Source organism: Lynx canadensis, chromosome D1 (assembly GCF_007474595.2).
Source record: "Lynx canadensis isolate LIC74 chromosome D1, mLynCan4.pri.v2, whole genome shotgun sequence".
NCBI lineage: Eukaryota > Metazoa > Chordata > Mammalia > Carnivora > Felidae > Lynx > Lynx canadensis.
In genome coordinates, this window is record NC_044312.2 from 9,516,546 (window position 1) to 9,539,975 (window position 23,430).

Sequence of the window (23,430 nt, forward strand, 5' to 3'; positions counted from 1 at the left end):
CAGAGCCTAGAGCTTGCTCTGGATTCTGTGTCTTCCTCTGTCTCTGCTCTTCCCCTGCTCATGCTGTCTCTCAAAAATAAATTAAAAAATGTTTAAAAAATTATATATATATATATATATATATATATATATATATAGTTATTCTTTTCTAAACACATGTATGTAAAAATTTTCTACTTCTTGTATGTCAGCTTGAGCAATTAGAGAACCTTTGTTAGAATTATAATTAAAGATTAAAAACTTCTATTAAGTTTTGGCTATTCTCAGTCTCTGCAAAAGCCCACAGAATCAGAGGGAAATGGGGGAAAATGGCTTCACACATTTGCCATCCAATAAATCCCCAAACCATATACAGTGTTCTAAGAAGGTTGTAAGAACTGGAAAAATCTAATAGAAATGGCTATCTTAATAGGTCAGAATTAAATGATCAGAGGGATGAGTCTGTCATCTAGAACCACAGCGACTAAAGGGTGAAATTGAACACATTAGCACAGTCAAATCCACTGAGCATATCTCTTTTTGGCAACATCCCTCCTTTCTTAAATGGCACAGGCACAGACTTTAACTCCTCAATTAATATGGTGATTTATAGGAACATTTTGTTTGGTTAATGGATAAATTCCATTCCTGTAACTGCTGCTGCACTATAAAAGCAAAGATAGAAGATTGGTTTGGGCCTAATATCTTTAATCATTGGTGTACTGGCAAACTCTGAAAGACTTATCGGGAATTCTACATAGATTACAGAATAATGCATTTCAGTTTGCTGATTACATTAATTCACTGTATAGATTTTTGGTGATTCTTCCAAACAAATGAGGTGATTATGAATAGTCAGCATTTTCTTCTTTCTTGAGGCTATTAGGCACTGTGTATTTATACCAGGACTTAATGGGTGGGATGGAACCTAATTTTTAGTGAGGTAAAAATCATTCAAGTCAACTTCCTCAGTACTTTTTAATTTCATTTTTGGAAGATATGAAAAACAAAAGATTAAAGACAAACTATTGTCAATTTTTATCACCTTTTGCCAAACAATTAAGATGATGTGAGTTACAGTTGCACGTTCTGCTGATGAATTTTTTTTTTAATGTTTATTCATTTTCAAGAGACGGAGACAGCACAAGTGGGGCTGGGACAGAGGGAGAGGGCGGCACAGAATCCAAAGCAGGATCCAGACTCTGAGCTGTCAGGACAGAGCCTGATGTAGGGCTTGAACCCACGAACCACCGGATGATGACCTGAAGTCAGACGCTTAACTGACTGAGCCACCCTGGCACCCCTGCTAATGGACTATTATATCAGTAGTCTTAGAACTGGTTTCCTTGCCTCGGGTCCTTCTACATTAATTACTTAACGCTACAGATATTTATTGAGAAGTACCAAGTGCCAAGTACCATACCAGATGCTGGGAACACAGAGAAAGATGTGGTCTGTGATCTAAAGGAGTGTGCAGTCTGGTGGTAGAGACAGCCAACTAAAGACAAGAATTATGATACATCATCAAGATAGTTGTATGCACATAACACCGTGGGAACACATTGAAAGGCATCAAAATGAAGCTTAAGGAATCAAGAAATCTCCCCAAAGGAGCTGAGTTTCAAAGAATATATCGATTTGACCAAAGAATATGCAGAGCAGTCCTCCACAGCGCACCGGTCGTCTTCCTAAAACCCAAATCCAGTTACGCTTCTCTCCTTCTGTATCAGCATGCTAGGGTAACAAAATAGCACAGACTAGGTGGCTTAAACAGAATTTTATCTTCTCAAAGTTCTGAAGGCTCAAAGTCTGAGATGAAGGTGCCATCAGAGTTGGCTTCTGATGAAACCTCTCCTCCTGGCCTGTAGATGGCCAGCTTCTCACCGGGTCCTTACATGGCACAGGGAGAGAACTCTGGTGTCTCTTCCTCGTCTCGTCTTATAAGGACGCCAGTCCAATCATATTAGGGCCCCACCTTCGTGACCTCATCTAACCTGAATTACCCCCCCCCCAAAGGCCCTCTCTCAGAATACAGTTACACATGGGGTTAAGGCTTCAACATAGGAGTGGGGGTGGGGAGATGAACGACTCAGTCCATCCACCTACTTCCTTTTTTTCCTTGGCTCTCCATTTCTGCAGGATGAAGACCAAATCCTTCAGTATGTTAAGTTCCTTTTTTTTTTTTTTAAATTTTTTTTTTCAACATTTATTTATTTTTGGGACAGAGAGAGAGAGACAGAGCATGAACGGGGGAGGGGCAGAGAGAGGGAGACACAGAATCGGAAACAGGCTCCAGGCTCCGAGCCATCAGCCCAGAGCCTGACGCGGGGCTCGAACTCACGGACCGCGAGATCGTGACCTGGCTGAAGTCGGACGCTTAACCGACTGCGCCACCCAGGCGCCCCTGTTAAGTTCCTTTTTGATCTGACCGTAACCTGACCGACTTGTACCATTCTCCTCCTCCTCCCTGAGCCTTCCCCCACCCCCAGTGTAGCCCGCACTGCACAACTGGTTCGCAACCACTAGGCTAGGGCATACTCCATAGCCTCCCGGTAGGTACTAGCGAATTGGAGACTGGGTAAAATAATTTTTGCAGAGCCTAAATAGACAGATTATTCTGTGATATCTGCCAAATTGGACATCAGCTCAAGTAGGTGTGCAATGCGGTAAAGAAGATTCTATTTGTTGAGAGCAGAAGAGGCCCAACAAAACAGCAAGCCCGCAGGAAAGAAATAGAATGTCACTGAAGCTATGCCTTGTGAGTACATTGAAGAGCTTAGTCAGTGCAGCATAGTAGAATGCTGTTCAGACAGTGCCCTGGTACAAAAGGCAAAGGAATCCTGCGGTATATTTCAGATACTACTGTGATGTAGTGTCCATAACGGCCAATTTAGTGAGTATATACCATGTGCTAGAAACTAAGCTGAGCAGTTCCCTTGTATCAGCTCCTATTTGCCTTACAACAGTCTCATGACGATGATTCCCATTTAATCCAACAAGGCTTAAGTGATCTTCTGGTTCCCACAAATGGTAAGTGGCAGAGCCTAGATTCAAAGCCTGTATCCTCACTTCAAAGTCCGTGAGACTCATTTGTGTGATAATGATTTTGGCCATGGCACCGTTCGGCTCTGCTCCCAAATAAGTTAGAATTCAGAACTGTAGTGTAAATAAAACGTGTGTGAGAAACACTGTTTCCAGCCCCGTGAGACTGTAAGCTGTTTCTTCAACCTGCAATGCGCTTTGGTGTCTCTACCTGAAATGCTCTTCCCCATTTACCTCCAAGAACCTAGCTCAAGTGCCAGCTTCTCTGTGCCGGGAGAGGCGACCTAGACACTAGAAGAATGAACGGCTTCCCCCCGCATGCTCCTATGGCAAGTCACGTACATCTTTCTCACGGTGTTTATCACAGTCTCTGATCTGTGCTATGGGCCTTTGTGTGTGTTCCCGTCTTCCCTGCCAGATTACAGGCACCATGGTGTAGTGGACTTCAGAAACAAAGCCAGTTTGGAAGTCCAACTTTGCCACTTACTATTTGCATGACCTAGAACAACCTATGTAACCGTGAGTCTCAGCTTCCTCAGATAGAAAAAGAGGAATGATGAAGATGGCCACTTCATACACTGATACAAGTCATGTGACGCACCTGGCCATAGTTTGCCTTCGACAAATGTGAATTCTCCTCTCCTCTGTGAGAATAGAGGTCATTTCATAGTGCTTAAGCCCGATGCCTTTCTGGTTATTGAAACACAATACATATTTGTTGATTGAATAAATAAATGCATAAGTGAATGAATTAATGAGTGAACATATGGTCTATACAATGATGTTTCCAGTTTGTTTAGCCTTTGCCACGTATATCCATCTGGCAAATTTTTCTAGGCTGATAATTTTTGCAAGAATGCTCCCCAAAGCTAATCTGTTTGCAAGTTGGCTTTAGGAGTATGTTAGCACATCACTTCTATTCTCAGTTTTGCTTTTATCTCATGGGTCTCTATGTGGTGGGAGAGAATGTGACTCCGTGTAATTATGAAAACATAGAGTCAGTTTTTGGATTCTACCGTTTTTCTAAGTCTATTGTGCCCCATTCGTGTTGCTGCCATCACCATTCTAGAAATTTTAGCTCGATGACAGAAAAAAAAAGTGGCAGTGGGTGGTTCTTTTTAGCTAATAAAAATTTTACAATGATCTGTTTAATTTCAGAGAATCTTCTACATATCTTGAACATATACATTGATAAGTAAATACCTAGTGTGATTTTCATGTTAAAATAGGGGGAAAGTATTTCCCATCAATTCTCTGAAAGGTTTTTTCTTCTGCTGTTCCTTAAAATTAATGAAAAATCTAAAAATTTCATTTCCATATATCTTAAAGGTACCTTTATAAAAGCTTTTTCTCCCGACTGATATTGATTTTTTGGTTGTTGAACTTTTTAAAAACTGTAACGTTATCCTCCATTTTGGAATATTCTCCAGGTATACATTATAAATGCTTTTGGTTAGTGGTCAAAATGCTATTAATCACAACTACTGTTTCTTTGATGGATGTACATGGCAGAAAATCAAAAACAGTTGAGTCTGTCAAGATTAAATGTCTTACTCTGTCCATAAAGGAAACCTTATAGCACTATACTGGACCATTATTCTTCCTCTGAGAGTTCTAAAGTAGTCTGCAAACATTATAATAAATGAATAGTCAGCTAATTTTTGAAGTCATAAAACTAATTTGCTTTTTAGTTTTGCCACCTTTAAGAAAGCTCTTTAGCTGATTATCTCTTTATGAAAAGAATTATAAATAATTCATTTGCTGGGAGAAGGAAGAAGAGATCAGAACAGTATTTTAAGTCATATAAATAGATGACTTATTGGAAATGTCCATCTGAAATCAGAGTTCTCACATGAGTATGTATAAACTGAAGATTTCTACAAGGAAATTATTCATCTACAGAACAACATCCCAGATATACTCTTTATAGGGAATGGGGTTTTAGTCCATCCTCTCACATAACCTATGCAGCCAAGACTGACCATAGTGTAAGTCTTCCTCAAAAGTGAGCTTGCATATATATGGCATTTCCATGAACCGGAAGCAAATCATGCCATGAGAACATTCTTAGGAGAAGAATCTAAGAAGCTTCACAATACTTTTATTCACTGAATTATGAAACAGCATGAAAGTGGATAACCTTAACGGCATTCTCCATTATCCTATATCCTGTATATATATCCTATATACTATCCTATACTTCAAAGTAATAAAAGGGATACTTATCAGTTTCATAGATCCAAACCAAAGATGTAGGAAATTTTCTCAGTGTCCTTACCATGATGCTCACATAAAAAAAAAAATCCTCTTTGCTGTCAAATTGATCAGAATTGGCTACCCAGACAAACCTAAATTTTCTCAGTAACAGTGTTATTGAGCACTTTTTTAGTTTTGCTATCCTGCTCTAATGTAATATTAACGAAGTTCCTTTTCCTCCATAGAACCTTAGGAAATGGTAGGTTTCTCCTTCACCAACAAAAGATACTTAGTCATTTAAATTCCTGTTGTTCCTAATTTGTCAAAGAATTCAAGTGAAAGAATCATAAAAATAGACTGTGCATTCACAGTAACAAGCAAATATTTTGGTAGCAAATGATAATGAAAAGATTACATAAATATGTATGAATTACTCTTTTATATCATCTATAGAAACACTTTGTTTTCAAACATTATTCAGACTTGGGAAACATTTTCAGCTGACAGATGAGGTTCCCCTGTTAATCTTCTTTGCAACTTCTACAGTCCGTGAAAACATACTTGGAGGAAAAGGGATCAGATAGACGAGATTTGCAATCATTTACACGAATTCATTGCCTGATACAGACACAGCCCCAGAGTTCAACAGGGACATGTCCCAAATCTTTTCTTCTTTCTTCCCTAAGATTTACGTACTTTGTCTTCTATATACATTCACCTTAGGAACAGAATAAAAACATTTTAACCCCTAAGATACACCTGGTCAAGAACCCATACTAATTATCTGCTTGTGAAACATGACTAAATGAAACTATTGAGTGTAGGATGAAACACAATGGGATTATGTAGGTTTTAAAATAATTGACAAGGCAATAGTGGAAATACAGTTGATAGGACAAAGTCACAGTAGATGAGCATTGTATGTTTTCCAAAGGAAGTGATACCAGGAAAAGGCAACAGATGGAAATGGAATTAGAATACGAGATCAAGAGTAGAAAATAAGGCAGGACCACTGTCCTGGAGTATCTGGGGTACTAGACAAGGAAACAAGAAAGAAATTGAACAGAGAAGACAATATTCCATGTACTAGAACTCTGATACAAGAGAAAGCCTTGGCTATAAACAAGAAAGCAGAGTCCTAGAAGCATAAACCCTTCTCCCCAACAATCACAACGTCAAACATTTGTGTTATTCCCCGCTGCCATACCCAGAAAACTACTTTAAAGCAATCAGTATACAAGATAAACAAATTGACATATGGCATTTTTCTAAGTTTATTTATTAGCATGTGTGTGCACTGCGTGAGAGCAGGGAAGGGGCAAAGAGAGATGGAGGGAGAATCCCAAGCAGAATCCCACATTGACATGTGGAGCCTGACTTGGGGTTTGATCCCACAAACCGTGAGATCAAGAACCTGAGCTGAAACCGAGTTTGACACTCAACCGCTGAGCCACCCAGGTGCCCTAACCAATGGTAATTTCTTTTAGCCAAGTCAAAAAATGTTCAGAAATCAACTTACAGGGGTGCCTGGGTGGCTCAGTTTGTTAAGTGTCTGACTCTTGATTTCCACTCAGGTCATGATCTCATGGTTTGTTAGATTGAACCCCACGTTGGGCTCTGCACTGGCAATGTGGAGCCTGCTTAGGATTCTCTCTCTCTCCCTCTCTCTCTCTCTCTCTCTGCTCCTCCCCTCCCCCCACCTTTCTCTCAAAATAAAAAAAAACATTTAAAAAAATCAACCTACACACAGTTGTTCTATTATAGAGATAAACACTTAAATAACTTTTTGAGGAAAAAAGACATATTTTCATAGTTACCTTAATTCAGTAACTTATTAGAGAAAACTTAGCTGTTATTTAGGACAGTATATCTAAGTCTTGAAACTTTTATTATAAAGGATACATTTTTAGAGCACTGAATAACTAAAAACAGAAAGAAAAAAGATAGTTTTTAATGATGCTTATCATGTTTTATGTATTATCTTTGCATTCTCTGGAGTTTATGACCATAATGCTTCCAGCAGACATAATGTAAATGTTGGTATGGGTACAGACACTCGCCTGTAACGCAAGGTTGAATTCAACATTGTGTAGGGCCCACCCCATACAGGTGAGGCTCTATACTGAAATGTAAGTCAGATGGGGCCAAGCTGAACTTTACGTAATGTTCGCCCAAAGCCGCCGAAAACTTGGTAGCCTTAAAAAAAGATGTAAGCAAGTCAACAGTCATAGCTGAAGAGGCAAGGCCAAGCTCAGGCAAGAAGAGGCAAGCAAAGCCATACAGTATAATGAATCATGAGGACAAAACTTAGGAGAATATGTTTTGGAAGAACTGGGCAAGATTCACTCAACAAATCTTTTTTGAGTGCCTCTGTGTTCCTGGCACTGTGCTGGGCACTGGAGTCCAGTGGTGGAGTCACCAACATGTTGTAAAGATACAAATTCTATCCTTATATGAAAGTTGCAGTCTAATCAGGGAGAGAGATATTTGTGAAAGAGTTCTACGTGGTGTTGGGCTGACACTGAATAGGGCAGAGTTGACCCAATCAAGGGAACAGGAAGGATTTCTGCAAAGACTGACCGGAGATTTGAAGGAAGAGTGGGCATTCATTAGGCCAGAAGCAGGGGTGTTGGGAGCTTTGGGGGAGAGCATTGCAGACAGCAGAAGCAGCTTTGCAAAGACCCCGTGCTTCGAAAGGCATAGGGCATTTCAGAAGCTGAATGGCCAGCAATGCAAAGCTTAGGCCACCGTAAGAACAATAAGAAGCCACTGAAGGGTTTTACATCGGGGGGGGGATGATAATATCGGATTTGTTTGGAAAAGTCAGGAGACTGACTATAATACAGAGAATGGTTTCCATTAGAATACATATGACAGAACTGAGAATGGATTGGAAGTGGCCAGAGCGGAAGTGGACGAACCAGAGTGGAAGCCATTGCTATCATCCTGCTGGGAGGTGATGGTAAGCTTGGATTAGGAAAAGTAGGTTTGGGAGAGATTTAGGAAGCAAAATAACCAAGACTTAAGTCCTATACTGGGTAGGAAATGTGAGACTGAACAAGTTATCGAAGATAACTCCGAGTTCTCTGGATTGCACAAAAGGTGCCGTTCTCTGAAACAAGGAGCATTGGATAGATGAAGTTCAGGTGTTGCGTTGCTGTTTTGTTGGAGTGGGGAGGGGTTGAGAATTCAGCTTAGACTGTACAAGTGTGGGGTGCCTTTGAGAGAAGCAGGTGGAGTTGCCAGGCCCGAAACTCAGGGAAGTTAAGGGCCGGGGATGAGATTGGAGAGCCATCCAGTAGGGAGTCCCCCACCCCCTCCTTCTTGCAGCCTAATGGGCAGGACAGGAAAGACACTCCTGAAAGGGAGGCCAGCGCTATGAACACACTCACCTTATCTATACGCATCAATATGATGAAAACCTGAGAGACTCAGTAGTTACTTGTTTGCTGAAGACAAGCCTTAATAATTATTGCAGACTGAGCCATCAATAGTCTATAATTCAATCACGTGTAGAAGTACCCTTAATACATCTATGCTCTAGTGAGTTTTAAAATGCAATGCTCATTTTGTGCTCCTATTTTCCCCAACATTAAAATTCAAATCTCACTTATTGCTTTTTTAAAAAAATAAGTGCCTTTGAAAGCCACATTAAGCAGTTTTAAAAATCACTTGGACTTTTGTGCGTTTGTTTTGCGTGAATGTTTTAAAACAAGAGCTATGCTCTGCAGATAATTAGTACCGATTTCCATTAAAATATGTGTAACAGAACCAAGAAAATAGATTTCTTTTTATTCTTCACAATAGATAAGTTAATATTTTATTGGAATCTACATTTAAGAAAAACTGTGTATTGACTGTCTCTTATGTAATGACTGATATGTTTTTCTCATTTTAGTAAGCTGTCATTTTTTAAATGAAAATTATATATGTCAGAGCTTGGAACTGAGCCAGGATCAAGCAATTTCCAGGAGGTATGGAAAGGTGCTTAGATATGCATCTTTTTCCTGCCAGTCAGCGTTCTTCCTCCAGTTAATAGCCCTCTGACATCCTCCATCCACTCTCGTGGATTACTGCTGGTGGGTTTGCCTCCTAAAATTCAGACTGGAGAAAGCCTTTTCCTTGATTATTCACGCTGTCTTTGAAAGTACATAGTAGATCATTTGAGGTCCAACAGTTCAGTATCTTACTACATAGCAGGTATAAATTTACTATACAGAAATTATAGAATCTACAGAGCAGAGTTCAATTCATAGGCACAGGGGATGGTAGTAAATTTATAGAGTAAATTCATAGTTGAAGCATTCTGTTATCAAAATCAACATGCTAGCAGTTACATACTGCCTTTTGGAATCAAGCCGAGATGTGAGACTTTTTACCCATACCTAGTTGTACCTAAAGCCACTGGTAATTTGCACCTTCCTCAAGTTGGCATGGCACGTGGAAGAGACACGGAACCTACTGAGGATTGCATCTGTAGAACAAGAACTAGAATTCCCTAGTGCTCCTGTTGGACTCCCAATCATAGGCATAGAATTAAAAGTTAAATTTAGGAGTCTCAAGAAAAAAGATCAGCTAATGTCCTTAACTTGTGTTAAACTATAGAGCCTTGGCTGAATATTATAAATTTGGAGTGTGATTCCCATTTAATAGTTAACTTTTAATCAAAAATCCTATCATGAATTTATATTATTTTTATAATATGTTATAAAAATGTATTTATATTAAATAGGATCTTAGCTCATCAGTTTAAAAGTACTACTGTAATTCAACTATTCGTTGCCCTTCAACCACTTTTTGCAAAGGGCTACATGGTAGCATAAAATAAATAACTTTGATCAAAGCTGACCTGAAGCTGGGTTAGCTCCCCACTCTGTGTGTTCCCATTTTCTACTAGAATACAAAGTTTTTCTGAGAGCAGACTACATTTGTCTTATTCACCATGGTTAATCTGAATTAATTCTTCATTTTCAAAATGAAGACTGAATGAAGAAATCATCTGTCACGGTGTGTGTGTGTGTGTGTGTGTGTGTGTGTAAGTGTTCCAAAATCTCCAGGATGTGTTCGAAGTACTGTAGCAAAAGAAGCAGAGGATATGGAGTCAAACAAACAGTGTTGGGAATGAGCTTGAATCCTTGGTCCTGCCAGTTACTAGTTAGTTACGTGACCCCAAGAAAAGTGGTTAATTTTTATGTGGTTGAGTTCTTTCTAGCTGTAAAGCATTAATAATAATAATAATACCCATTTCACTGTGTTATGAGGGTTTAATGAGTAATCCCTTGCACAAGGCCTGTCATCCAGCAGTGACTCAGTGAAAGTCTGTTTTATCTTCTCTGCTCTCCCTTTCTATTTTCTTTTAACCCATAATTGAAAGGTTAGAGTACAGCCAGGTATAAACCAAGCTTTAGGATTAAATGAGATGCTTTGGGGGCGCCTGGGTGGCGCAGTCGGTTAAGCGTCCGACTTCAGCCAGGTCACGATCTCGTGGTCCGGGAGTTTGAGCCCCGCGTCAGGCTCTGGGCTGATGGCTCAGAGCCTGGAGCCTGTTTCCGATTCTGTGTCTCCCTCTCTCTCTGCCCCACCCCCGTTCATGCTCTGTCTCTCTCTGTCCCAAAAATAAATAAACGTTGAAAAAAAAAATTAAAAAAAAATAAATAAATGAGATGCTTTGACTAACAGGGTAAAAGGGTGATGATATAGATTATCAAATGATGTAGATTGTCATCCAGACATGATGAGTAGATGACGAAAGGCGCCGTCCCCCAGGTACCCATGTCCCGATTAAAAGACACAATCAAGATTGGCTTGCCCATACTGTTAAGGAGACTCTCATAATGTTTCCCCATAATCCTATTTTATGTACCACCTGAAAAAAAAATTGTCACTGAAAATAAATTTGGAAATATCAACTATGGAAAGTTCACCAAAAACGTGTGGCCAAAGTTAGTTAACCCTTGCAGGTAAATACTGCCTCTCTATGCAAGTATAGATTAAGAGGTGAACATCATGGTGAAGGTCTGGATCAGTGGTTCTCGACCAGAACCCTATCAAAAATCCACTGGGACAGGAATATTTTCAGCTATACAGACCCTTTGCAATAGTTCTTGGAAACCTAGAAAAAGACTCTAGTATAGAAGCTAACTAAGTGAAGCCAACACGCTATTAGAGGTGGTAAATAGCAACGACAATTAGACCCAACTCAAGCCAAGGCAAACCCGACTGATGAGCTAAATGGTGACCAACGTTACAGTCACCATTAAAATTTAAATTACAAATATGACCCTAAACTGAGTGAGTAGTATAGGTTTGGTTTGCTTGTTAATTTTGTTTTTGGGTTTTAGATGGATGAGACGGTTTGTTATGTCTTGGATCTGTTTGCTAAGTTTTTTTTTTTCCCCTAGGAAATTGTCCATTTCGTCTACATTTGCAAATTTCTTGGTGTAAAGGATTCATAGTGTTTTTTCGTCATTTTTAAAAATTTGTTTATGCTTATTTATTTTTGAGAGCAAGAGAGACAGAGTGGGAGCAGGGGAGGGGCAGAGAGTGGGGGAGACACAGAATCCGAAGCAGGCTCCAGGCTCTGAGCTGTCAGCACAGAGACCGACGTGGGGCTCGAACTCACGAGCTGTGAGATCATGACCTGAGCTGAAGTTGGATGCTCAATTGACTGAGCCACCCAGGCTCCCCTTTAGTCATCTTTTTAATCTCTGCTATAGCTCTAGTTATTGCTTCTTTTCATTTGTAATCATTTGTATATTTTTCTCAATGGTTTTTCCAAAAGATTATCTATTTTAATAGTCTTTTTCCAAAAACCAACATTTGGCTTTACTATTCTCCATCATATTTTTGGCTTCTACCTTACTATTGATTTGTGTCACTTCTTCCTTCAATTTTGGGTTTGTTCTTATTTTCTTTCTACCTTCCTTCTCTTTTCAGTTTGTTTCTTAATTGTCCATTTTATGTCTTTTCTAACATAAGCACAACTATAAATATCCCTCAAAATACTATTTTTGCTTCACCTCACAAGCTGGATAGTATTTTCATTATTATTCCATTTTAAGTATTTCTAAATTTCTATTTTGATTTCTAATTTGTCCCAAGAATTATTTAGAAATATGCTTTTTTAAAAAAATTATTTATTTAAATTCAAGTTAGTTAACATACAGTGTAATATTGGTTTCAGGAGGAGAACCCAGTGATTCATCACATACATACAACACTGAGTGCTCATCCCAACAAGTGGCCTCCTCAATGCCCATCCTCCCTTTAGCCCATCCCCCCACCCGCCTCCTCTCCAGCTACCCTCAGTTTGTTCTCTGTATTTAAGAGTCTCTTATGGTTTGCGGGGCACCTGGGTGGCTTGGTAGGTTAAGTGTCCTACTCTTGGTCTCAGCACAGGTCATGATCTCACAGTTCGTGGGTTTGAACCCCATGTTGGGCTCTGCACTGACAGTGCACAGCCTGCTTAGGATTCTCTCTCTCCCTCTTTCTCGGCCTCTCTTTCTCTCTCTGTCTCAAATAAACTAAAAAAAAAAAAAAAAACATACAAAACTGTTTTTATTTTATTTTTCCTTCCTTTCCCCTATGTTCATCTGTTTTGTTTCTTAAATTCCACATATGAGTGAAATCATATGATCTGCGTCTTTCTCTGACTCACTTATTTCGCTTAGCATAATATACTGTAGTTCCATCCATGTTGTTGCGAATGGCAAGATTTCATTCTTTTTGATCACTAATATTCCAGTGTGTGTGTGTGTGTGTGTGTGTGTGTGTGTCACATCTAGAAGTATACTTTTTAATTTCCAAATGTTTGAAATATTCTTAAGATACCTCTTTTTATTTTCTAAATTATATTGTGGTCAGAAACATAGTTCCCATTTTCTACTAAACCAAGCTTAACCAGAGCTGTCTTTATGTCAAGTTCCTCAATATGATGCCATTCAACTATCCTACGCTTTATACTCCTCTTCCCCCAAAACATGCATCTTGCCCCAGGAAAGACAGGCTTATCATCATCTTTAAGCATCTTTCAGCTCATTCCTATTTCCATGTCTCCATTTATTTTTACTTGGACTGTTACCTTCGTGCCATTGCTGAGCATGCTTTATCTACTGTGGTCATTAAGTTACCCCAATGCTGCTCTGACTGCCTTTCTCCCTTTGATGCATAATTTTTTAAATCCTTAGATTGCTTATTTTGGAGCTCCTTTAAGGTTCTCATGAAACTTTCTACATGTTTTAAAATTCTAAACTTATATTAAGATTTTAGATCCAGCAATGGATATGTTCAAATATTATTTTTTATGTACTTTTTTTCATTTTCTGATGTTTGGACCATGAGTATATATTGCATTTATATTCAATGGAAAGAATTTGTAAAAAAATTTAAATTTCCATGTAAATTAATATATTTACTCCAGTATTTTTTAGTCTATTTTCTTCATGTTTTTTTTTTCCTTTCAGGAGGAAAGGAAAATCATTGTATAATATAATACTTTGGGAACTAAAAAAAAGCACATATGCTGTAAATCCTTTATTCACCTCCTTATGTAATCCTCAGAACAACTCCGAGAATTAGCACAATTACCCCTATTTTATAGATGAAGAAGCTTAGGCTGAAACATGTGACTTTTTCAAAGTCACACAGCTAAAATCTAGCAAAGGCAGTTGGAACCCAGGTCTATCTGTCAATGGAACCAAGGTGCTTAACTACTATACCCTACTGGTTCCAAGAGTTTTGAGATTCTCTAAGTATTGGGATGGTTGCCAGCAACTAGGCAAAGAATTGGTTTTAAAATCAATTCAGTACTCTTCTAAGATCATCTTAAGATTAAATTCAGTAGTTCAGCTTATGCTGTGGTCATCTATATTCTTTTGGTAATGTAGATAAGTAATCAGAGAATTACACACGTATGCTATTTCTGATGAATGTTTCAGTCAAAAAACTTCAATCATAATCCAAAGAAGAAATGGATTTTTCATATGAGAACCAGGTCTTGAGAAGAAAGGACCTTTCTTTCAAAGACTAGTATTTATTAAGAGTTTCTTGTATAACTGAAGATTAACTAGGGAGAAAGTTTATAATGCACTGGAAGTTTTGTGGGCAGAGGAATTTGCACTGCATAATTAAGGGCAAATAATCTCTTCACTAACCCTCCTCATCTTCCCTTTCTTCCATCCAACTCTATCCAGCAGCTCACCCATAGGCCAGAGATGGAATCATCAGTATCCTCCTGTCTACACAGGATGGGCAATCCATCCTCCTTTTCCCACTTTTCCACATTTTGAAAGCATTGGAAGAAAATTTTTCTCTAATAAGAGTAATAATAACGATAATAATGACTACCGCTTATTAAATGTTTACCATATGCCATGCATTCGGTAAAGCAATTTGTATGATCTCCAGTTTTCACAACAACCTTGCTTGGAAATGAGAAATCCAAGACTCAGAAAGTGGCTCTTGGTTTTGCCCAGGATCACAAACCTCTAACCTGTGGGTTAGTGATTACTGTCAGAGGGAAGAAAGGAGGAACAGGGAGGGCTATTGAAGGTACTACATGCCATTAATCATACAGCAGAACTGAGATTCCAACCCAAGTGTTTGACTCCATAGTCTGTGGAGCCGCCCATGTTGTTTGGCTCTGAAAAGTCAAAAAGAGAAAACTAAGCCCTTTAATTCTTGAAGTGACACCAAAATGTATTAACCATCTATGAGATAATTCTTGAAGTGACACCAAAATGTATTAACCATCTATGAGATATTAACTATCCTAGTTTCCTGGAACCAAGTTTTAGTCCATAATTTATTTTTTTAAGAATAGTATATAAATTAAATGTATAAATATAGAAGAAAATACTATGTTAAAATATTTAAATTTAGGGGCGCCTGGGTGGCTCAGTCGGTTAAGCGGCCGACTTCGGCTCAGGTCATGATCTCGCGGTCCGTGAGTTCGAGCCCCGCGTCGGGCTGTGTGCTGACAGCTCAGAGCCTGGAGCCTGTTTCCAATTCTGTGTCTCCCTCTCTCTGACCCTCCCCCGTTCATGCTGTGTCTCTCTCTGTCTCAAAAATAAATAAACGTTAAAAAAAATTAAAAAAAATATTTAAATTTAAATTCTGATCTCCCTATATTATTATTTGAAGAACTAATAAATCATATGGCTAAAATTTCTTATCCCATTAATGAATACAACCAGAACACTGTGCGTAGAAATGATTAGTCTTTTGTTGTTATGAAATTAACAAGTAAATTATTTATCCCTACCAGTAGGTTAAATTGTAGAGATTTTCTCTTACCGCTGAATTTGTTTAATTATCAAGGCAGAGATTTATTAGAATAGTTGGCACTGTTTTTGTTCTGATGACACGGTTGCCTGCGGTAGTTTTTTCTTATTCATTCCCAGGAAGCACATCCAGAAAGCAGAAATCAAATCATATCTGAAAGCTTTGTTTCTGGTGCATTATATTATAAAACTGATCAGTCACTAAAATCCATTATAGTAAAAAAAGGACCTGAAATAAAAGGACAAATCAATTTCTTTTTTAACATAAAATCTATTTGAGTTATTTTTTTTTTTTTTACCAAGAAAGGCAGGGCCAGGGGATGTGGTGAGCAGGGATTCAAGGAAGGGGGTGCTGGGAGCCACCATATGAGTGAGGTAGGGGCCCCCTAGCAGGTGCCCAGCTGACCAGCCCAGCCAACTTGCTCCATCCCTCACTTAAAAAAAAAAAAATTCTATAATTAAAGCCCTGGGTGATGTTACACATGCCATGAGAGCACAGTCTACACCATGGTGCTGGTGCCTCAGTGCTGGCCAAACTCCAGAGCCAGTGACTCTCCTACCACGAATATGTACTTGGTCTGGACTGGTCATAGAATAAACGCATCTCTCTTTTTAAGACAGGTGAATTTTCAATTTTACTATCATTTTAGATCTTGTAACTAAATATGTGTCTGTACGTGAGAAGCATTATGTCAATACAACTTGCCTATGGCTACCCCATAGTTACACACAAAATAATCATGTAGTTTTGTCCATAAAGAATCTTCAGAACTATCCGTTGTTTAATTTCACTTTCTAAAACGTTTTTCTTTTTCTTCCTCTTCTTTTTTTTTTAAAAATATCCCCCTTAGGCCAATAATTGTGTATTAGAGCAATAGTTTCATTCACATGTTGTGACTCAATCAATTCAGCCTAACAAAACTTCATGGAATGTCATCTGCAAGGCACCGCTAGGCTCTAAAGAAGGTTAAAGAGAAGGATAATACCCTGAAAGAGTCATGGTAGCAACTATGAGATAAAACAAGGAAAGTAAGATCCATACCTTAATAAAGGTACAAAGTGCTGTGTCATCACAGTACGGGAGCCATTGATTCCCGTCGAGCACACGTGTAATGGGAAAGTTGGAGAAGAAACCAACACAGAACACCTACATTAAAAACATCCCCGGTCCTTATCTACAGACATTATTTTATCCAGTCCCTAGCAAGTTTGACAGGTGTTATGAAATTCAGCTCCGTTTTTGCAAGTATCCTGAATTAGTTTTCTTTCAATAACCGTGATGTCATGTGAGACCTAAAATTCAAGTGAAAGGTAGAAATCCTGTCCCCAAATAAAAACTTCATGGGCTTATAAGAGGCAAGATTCACATGACGGGAGCAAAACGAGGCAAAGCCAAGGCACAGGTGGACCTGGCCCAGCTGCTGATTTCTCCTGCCCCCTGGGCTCCTTTCCTCCAGCGTCTCTGTGGAGCTCACCCCGCGGTCGTAGCTTCGCCTGCCAGTGGCGCCGGGCCGAAGACTCGTCCTGAAGAACTACTGCTTAGCGACGCAGCAGCCTCCAGGGCTTGGCACACCCAGCTTCCTCCGCCTCAAAAGCTTTCATCCCCGTCCTGTGTCTGTTGCTTTCTGGTGACCACCACTTGGAGGAGCAAGCTTGTCGCCTCTGGGACATCTTTGAGTCTCCCCTAGAGACACACAACCTCCGAGTCTGAATTAAGGGTCCCTTGTCAGGTCTCTTGATTGCAGCCTATACAAACGCCTTCATGGCACAGTTGAAAGTATTGTCTGCAATTACCTTGCAAGCAGGAATTGTGCCGTTCAGCCCCTAGCACAGTGATGTTACATCACAGGTGCTCGTCACGGATGGAAGCGCGTCTCCCCTGAAAAAAAAGATATGTTCGAGTCGTAACCCCCAGTATTCTTCAGAATGTGAAATTATTTGGAAATAGAGTCGCTGTAGATGAAATTAGTTAAGGTAAGTTATTACCGGAGTAAAGTGGGCCTTATAAGTGTCCTTCTAAGACGTGAAGACAGAGATACACAGCAAGAAAGCAACATGCCTATGAAGGCAGAGATTGGAGGTCTAGAACTGCAAGCAAGGAGCGCCACAGATGGCCAGCAGCTACCAGAGGCTGGGCAGAGGCCGGGGGGATCCCCTACACGTCTCAGAGGGAGCTTGGCCCCACCAGCCCCTTGATTTTTGACAGAATTGCGAGACAGCCTCCAGAGCTGTGAGGCGATAAATATCTGTTGTTCTAAGTCGGCTGGTAAATGATGCTTTGTTACCCCAGCCCTAGGAAAAGAGTGCAGTGTTCAGTCAATTCGGATGGATGGGTGACTTCCGAGTTTTTACCTGGCTATGACAAATCTGTGTCTGTTCCCAGTTATTTCCTGGTTGTAGCCTTGATCTGAACAGAGCTGCTTTCATTTTATTTGGCCACTCAAAGCTACAAATTTTATTTGTCTGATTTTCAGGTTCTTCTTCCGTTCTCAAATACTCTAGATGCAATGTTCTCCCTGGCTGTCTCCAAAACTGAACATAACTGGATTTTATGAAAGAAATTTTGTACCCACACTTGCCTCTTTTTATATAGTCTATATGTTGATAAATCTTCATGCCTGCACTAAATTAGTGTTTTAAGACATAGGAAAAGTTACCTGAGGGTGTCCTTGTCTCAGTATCTAAGGCAGAGGAGAGATGAGAGAATGAGGTTCCATTCCATGTGCGCACTGCTGAGAGCTGTCTTGTTACAGACTTAGGTTGTGGCCCGCTGTCTGAGTTTGCTGATCTTGCGGCTTACTACCATTTGATGGCAATTTAGTGGGGTGGACGATAGCTTGGGCTTTGTTGTCAAATAGAGCTGGGACTGACTCCAGATCTGCCATTTAGTGGCTTGGGTAAGTTATTGAACCTTACTAAACCTTGTTACCTCCTTTATCAAGTGGGGTAACAGTAGTGACGAACTTCTGGGTTATTATAAGAAAATAATGGCATAATGTACATGAAGTTCTCAGCATAGTTTGTGTAGTAAAGTCTTAATAAAGGTTATTATTAGATTATTAGATGGACACAAAAAAACCCTTCCATTTAGTATGAAAATCATATTATTTTGTAAAGTAGCATCTTCTGGAATAAACTGTGTTACACATGAAAAGTAAAAATCTATCATGGAAATTAAATACTTTTAAATTCTTCCAAAGAACACCGGAAGGCAAATGCAATGATATCTACCCTTCACAGACAAAACCTTTATTATTGAGTCAAAGACTCACTCACTTTTTTTTTTTTCCTTTAAACAGGCTAAAAGGAGAGATGAGATTCTCCAACTCTTAAGAAAACAAAGAGAAGAAAGGATCTCGGTGAGATCAACAGGCTCTCAGATACATTGATCTGGAGGGGCGAGTTACGGCACATGCCCAGAGGTTTATAGATTGTCCCCAGATATGTAGATACTCATGGCCCAGAGCCTTCTATCTACTGGAGTGAGGGCAGGATATAGACATCAGGTAGTTTTGCCGTCTCCAGAGAACGCAGGTCTGCTGACATAGAAGCAAAGTGATGTGGTCAGTGGCTCTGCCATCACGCGTTGTAAGGCTATCGGATATTCCCATGGGCCCCCGCAGTGCTGATCTTTGTTTTCCAGTGATCGGTCTTGCTTGGATCATACCAAAACAAATGCTAAATGAAGAGAAACATAATAAAAATAGGAAAACAATAATAGCACCCCCTAAACTTACGGATGTACAAACACCTGCTCTCGTGAATGAACCCTACCTCTCTTAATCTGGAACATTTCTAACCCCACAGTCCCCAGATTTAAGAAGCCAGTCTGTGTAAACTCCATGGTAACTCTCCCTCAGATTTTTTTTTTTTTTCAAGTAAGGAAATTTCAGTCAGCGCAAGAATTAAAAATTTTCCTTTCTGAGTTCTGTTTTGTTTTTGTTTTCAGAAAGAGCTGGTTTCCCTTCCTTACAAGCCAAAGGCCAAAGGACACAAAGCAAAGTAAGTTTACTTCTGTCAAAAATATTCTTACCTTTCTAGATTCCCCCCATAGAGAAGCACTTCTTTTTTTATACTCCCTTTGCCCCCTGCCCTCAAATCTTCTAAAAACCCACCCACTGTATTTACGGGGCCTTGAATAAACCTTCTCCCCCTCCACTTTAAAGCCTGTGTGCCCACTTGCGTATCTGGGCGATATGCCAGCATGAAGTGGTGCAAACAGGACAACAAATGAAGCCTGAATCTCTGTACACATTCCCTTCCCCTCCTTTCTCATTCCGGGCTACGGTACCCACCTGCCACAACGCCCTCTCAGCTCCCCACTCCCTTCCCCACGTCCAGCCCTGTCATCTTTAACAACTCAGCGGGTCTTTTCGATTACCAGCTCCGATCCCACCAAAGCCGCATCTAAGGATGCGAAACCTAGGTTCATGTAGTGGGGGCTTTAGCCTCACGGTGAGGGGTTAATAGCCTTATCCCTGCAATCATGTTAGAGCAGGAGGAGACACTGGTCCGGAAGAGTTTAAAGGAAACACCCTATTTAAAAAAAGAAGCCCTGTTTAAAAAAAAACTCTACATTTTTTGTTATTATGACTGAAAACTAATGTGGCTAACTCAACATTAATTTTATAAATATTTATTTGCATACTGTATTCAAGGAAGAACAGAGAGTAATAGAATTTTGGTTCTTATCCTACTGGTATTGAGGCTAACTCCCTTTAATATTATCAAAGGAGTTCTCTTTTAAAAATAAATATATCTAGGGGCGCCTGGGTGGCTCAGTCGGTTAAGTGTCCAACTTCAGCTCGGGTCATGATTTCATAGTCCATGAGTTTGAGCCCCGTGTCAGGCTCTGTGCTGACAGCCCAGAGTCTGGAGCCTGCTTCAGATTTTGTGTCTCCCTCTCTCTCTGCCCCTTCCCTGCTCATGGCTCTGTCTCAAAAATAAATAAAAACATTTAAAAATTTTTTAATAAATAAATAAATAAAAATAAATATGTCCAAACTAGTTTTTTTTTTTTTTTAAGTCTGAAAGAAATGAAAAGATCATTTAATCACCTGGCTTTGTTGTCCACATACTACTCAGCAACTTAATTTCTTACTTTTTAGCCAGATGATTTGAATAAGCTTCTAAGGGTGAAGCAAAACTAGTCCAAGGGGAAGATTCATTTATCCGATTCGAATAATGGGTGAAGACTGGTACTTAACTAGCATCGGCTCATCGGTCTGGGCGCTTCAGGTTTCTGTGCATATTTTTACAGGAATGCTCAGAACATTCCTGCTACCACCCATGTTGATTCACCTACAACATCATTTCAGGCTTGAGCAGATAATGCTTTACATGCCTGCCTAACTCCTTTTGTATACGAGCTTACCCATTTTCCCTCCTCAGCCCTGGAGCCTTAAATGTCATTCTGTTCACAGGGATCTTCCTTTCCTGAGCTTCTTCTGCAGTCACTGTCTGCACCATTCTTTTGGCAAATAACCACACGCTACTTTGCACCCGTGTTTTATAATCAACTCAACTCATTAACTCCTAAATTATTTAACTTTTCACGTACTGTGGGCTTGTCTGCCACTGCGTTGTAAGCTCAGTGAGAAACTGGGCCACCCAAAGTGCCTGACACGCTGGCTGCATGTGGGAATTCAGAAACTATTTGTAACAAAAAATTTTAGCTCAAAAAGAGCATGTAGTTCAGTATTAGCTAATTTAGAAGGTGATGCTTTTATAGTGCACATTGTAAACATTTTAAAATTTTTGAAATATTTTAGATACAATCGTAAAGTACTTAAATTTGCCCTCTTCCTCCTCCCTCCATCCTTTCGTGTCCGCCCAGCCTGCCCCCCCTGCACACACAGATACACCTTCACCATGCTCCTGCAACAGATCTGATGATAATCTAGGTCCTCTTCGGTCAGAAAGAACTAGAAAGTGTGTTCCTGCTAAGGTTTTAGTATCAATATGTTTATTGCCCACCCCAGAAATATTTGCATCTCAAAAGAGGTCTGACTAGAAGAAGCAATGGGTAATCCAAAGAAATCAATAATCAATGATGAAATCTCAGAAGTGTCACTCTCAGGTGAGCAAAATATATTTAGGGTGGGCAGTCTTCTCCCAAGCCCTTCAAATCCCACCTCACTGCATAACGACCCCTCCTCCCACTTGCACGTTGATACTTGGTTGCAAAATCTAATGCATCCCCAGAATCCAAGACAGTTACTGGGGAAACTTTGAAAAGCTGTTTCCATGCTACATTGTGTTTACAACCACAGAGTTCTGTGTATTAAAACTGATTCATGTTACTGCCCACAGGAAAGTGATACCAGAGTCAGACAAGGAAGACCAACAGGAGGTCAAAGCCTTGGACTAACTTGATGGACAAATGGGAGAGGATGGCTCATGTAGATCTTTACTTTTGAAACAACCTCTTCAGTCAGGATCATTAGGATCACCTTGTTAAGATAGACAAAGAAATAAAAGTTAAATGCGCAGGCTTCTAGGGATGTTACCAGTTATTGAAAGCTTGTGTCTGTTTTACTTGGTGGCTCCTACTGTGTTTGGCATTACACGATCATCTCTCCCATCTTACACTTCTCTAACTCCTATGTATCTTGTTCTCATCTGAAGGGTATATCCGGAACTGCCAGATTTGATTCTGTATTATGAATATCAGATAAACAAGAAACAGGGGCTTCACATGCCCCAACCTGAGACCATTAGTAAAAACCATAAGGACATGGGGATGAAAGGGCCTTCCTGAAAACCTTAAAGTCTTCTTGCTGTAAAAAATACATATAAATAAAAATAAAATCCATTTTCAAAAATTTAGTTTACTCAGTTTCTGGAACATGTCTGAAGTCAGAAATTAATTATGTCTAGTTCTGTAAATAGCTGGCTTAACATTGAGAGATCTAACACACATGCACGTAATCCCATTGCCAACCTCCCTCACTTTCAAAGGCACATACTGGAAAAGAGAGGGTTAGGTATTTGATTCGTCCCTTCTGTGTTGCCTAACTGGCAGTCTTAACTCAGGGTTGAACGCTGTGCTCCGTGCTCAGCCGAAGCTCCCTGCTCTATTAAGGACCACCATTCACTTCGCTCTTGGCCCCCACCTGCCACTAATGGACATGACCCCCATCAGAGGCAACTCCCACCCAACAGCACCCACAGAAGAGTGGCTGACCCACTGGTCAGAACTCAATCACAGGGACACGCCAAACTGCAAGGGAGACTGGGAAATGGTCTTTAAGTGGGGGACCATCTGCCTCGTTAATATTTAGGACTCTCACTAAAAGAAGTGGCAAATGGATACTGGTGGACAACTAGTTGTTTCTGCCACAACACTCTTTGGAGAAAAATGTTTTGAACCAAGGAGTAGTCAGGCCTAGAAAAGGGAAATTTAGAAAATGACCAATCGGCAATCCCATCTCAGCACTATCAAGAATAAAAGGTACCCCATCAGGGTGATTGATAGATTTGTCTGCCAGATAGACATATATCTCTTGTAAAGTTGGACATTGCAAGCTGTCAAAGCCTAAACTTTCAAATCATATAACTAACTCCCTTTGTTGTGATTCCATGCTCGCTGAGAAATCTCTTGCCTGGAGGTAGAGTATGTTCTCAACACACTAATGCCAAGATCGGTTTGCTTGACGATAATATTTCTCAATGTGTGTGTGTGTGTGTGTGTGTGTGTGTGTGTATGGCTAATATATATATATATATGTATATGTATATGTATATATATATATATATATGTATATAAGTGTGTATATATATCCATCTGTTAGATTGTGTTTGGGCTTGTCAATCTAAGGATGGGACCCTGGACCAAGATAATTTCACCAAGAAAAATTCTTGCAAGTGAGCCAGCCAGCCTTCCCCAGTTGGCAGGGCTCTGAATTACCTGGTGTAATGGTTGGTATTTGCT

At 39.8% G+C, this 23,430-nt stretch overlaps 1 protein-coding gene across 3 annotated transcripts in view; it reads left to right on the plus strand.

Annotated features, from left to right (window-relative positions):
* Window positions 1–22,290, plus strand: part of HOATZ (HOATZ cilia and flagella associated protein) — a 28,306-nt gene extending 6,016 nt beyond the window's left edge. For 2 of the 3 annotated variants that reach the window (XM_032595034.1, XM_030333545.2), the window contains exons 4-6: window positions 18,797–18,856; window positions 19,447–19,499; window positions 21,810–22,290. In XM_032595034.1, the coding sequence (XP_032450925.1) occupies window positions 18,797–18,856; window positions 19,447–19,499; window positions 21,810–21,867 (171 nt within the window). In that variant the 3' untranslated portion in view covers window positions 21,868–22,290. Of the gene's footprint in view, window positions 1–8,080; window positions 8,180–18,796; window positions 18,857–19,446; window positions 19,500–21,809 lie in introns of all 3 variants that reach the window. The other variant, XM_032595035.1, reaches the window with a different exon arrangement.
* The last annotated feature ends 1,140 nt before the right edge of the window (window positions 22,291–23,430 follow it).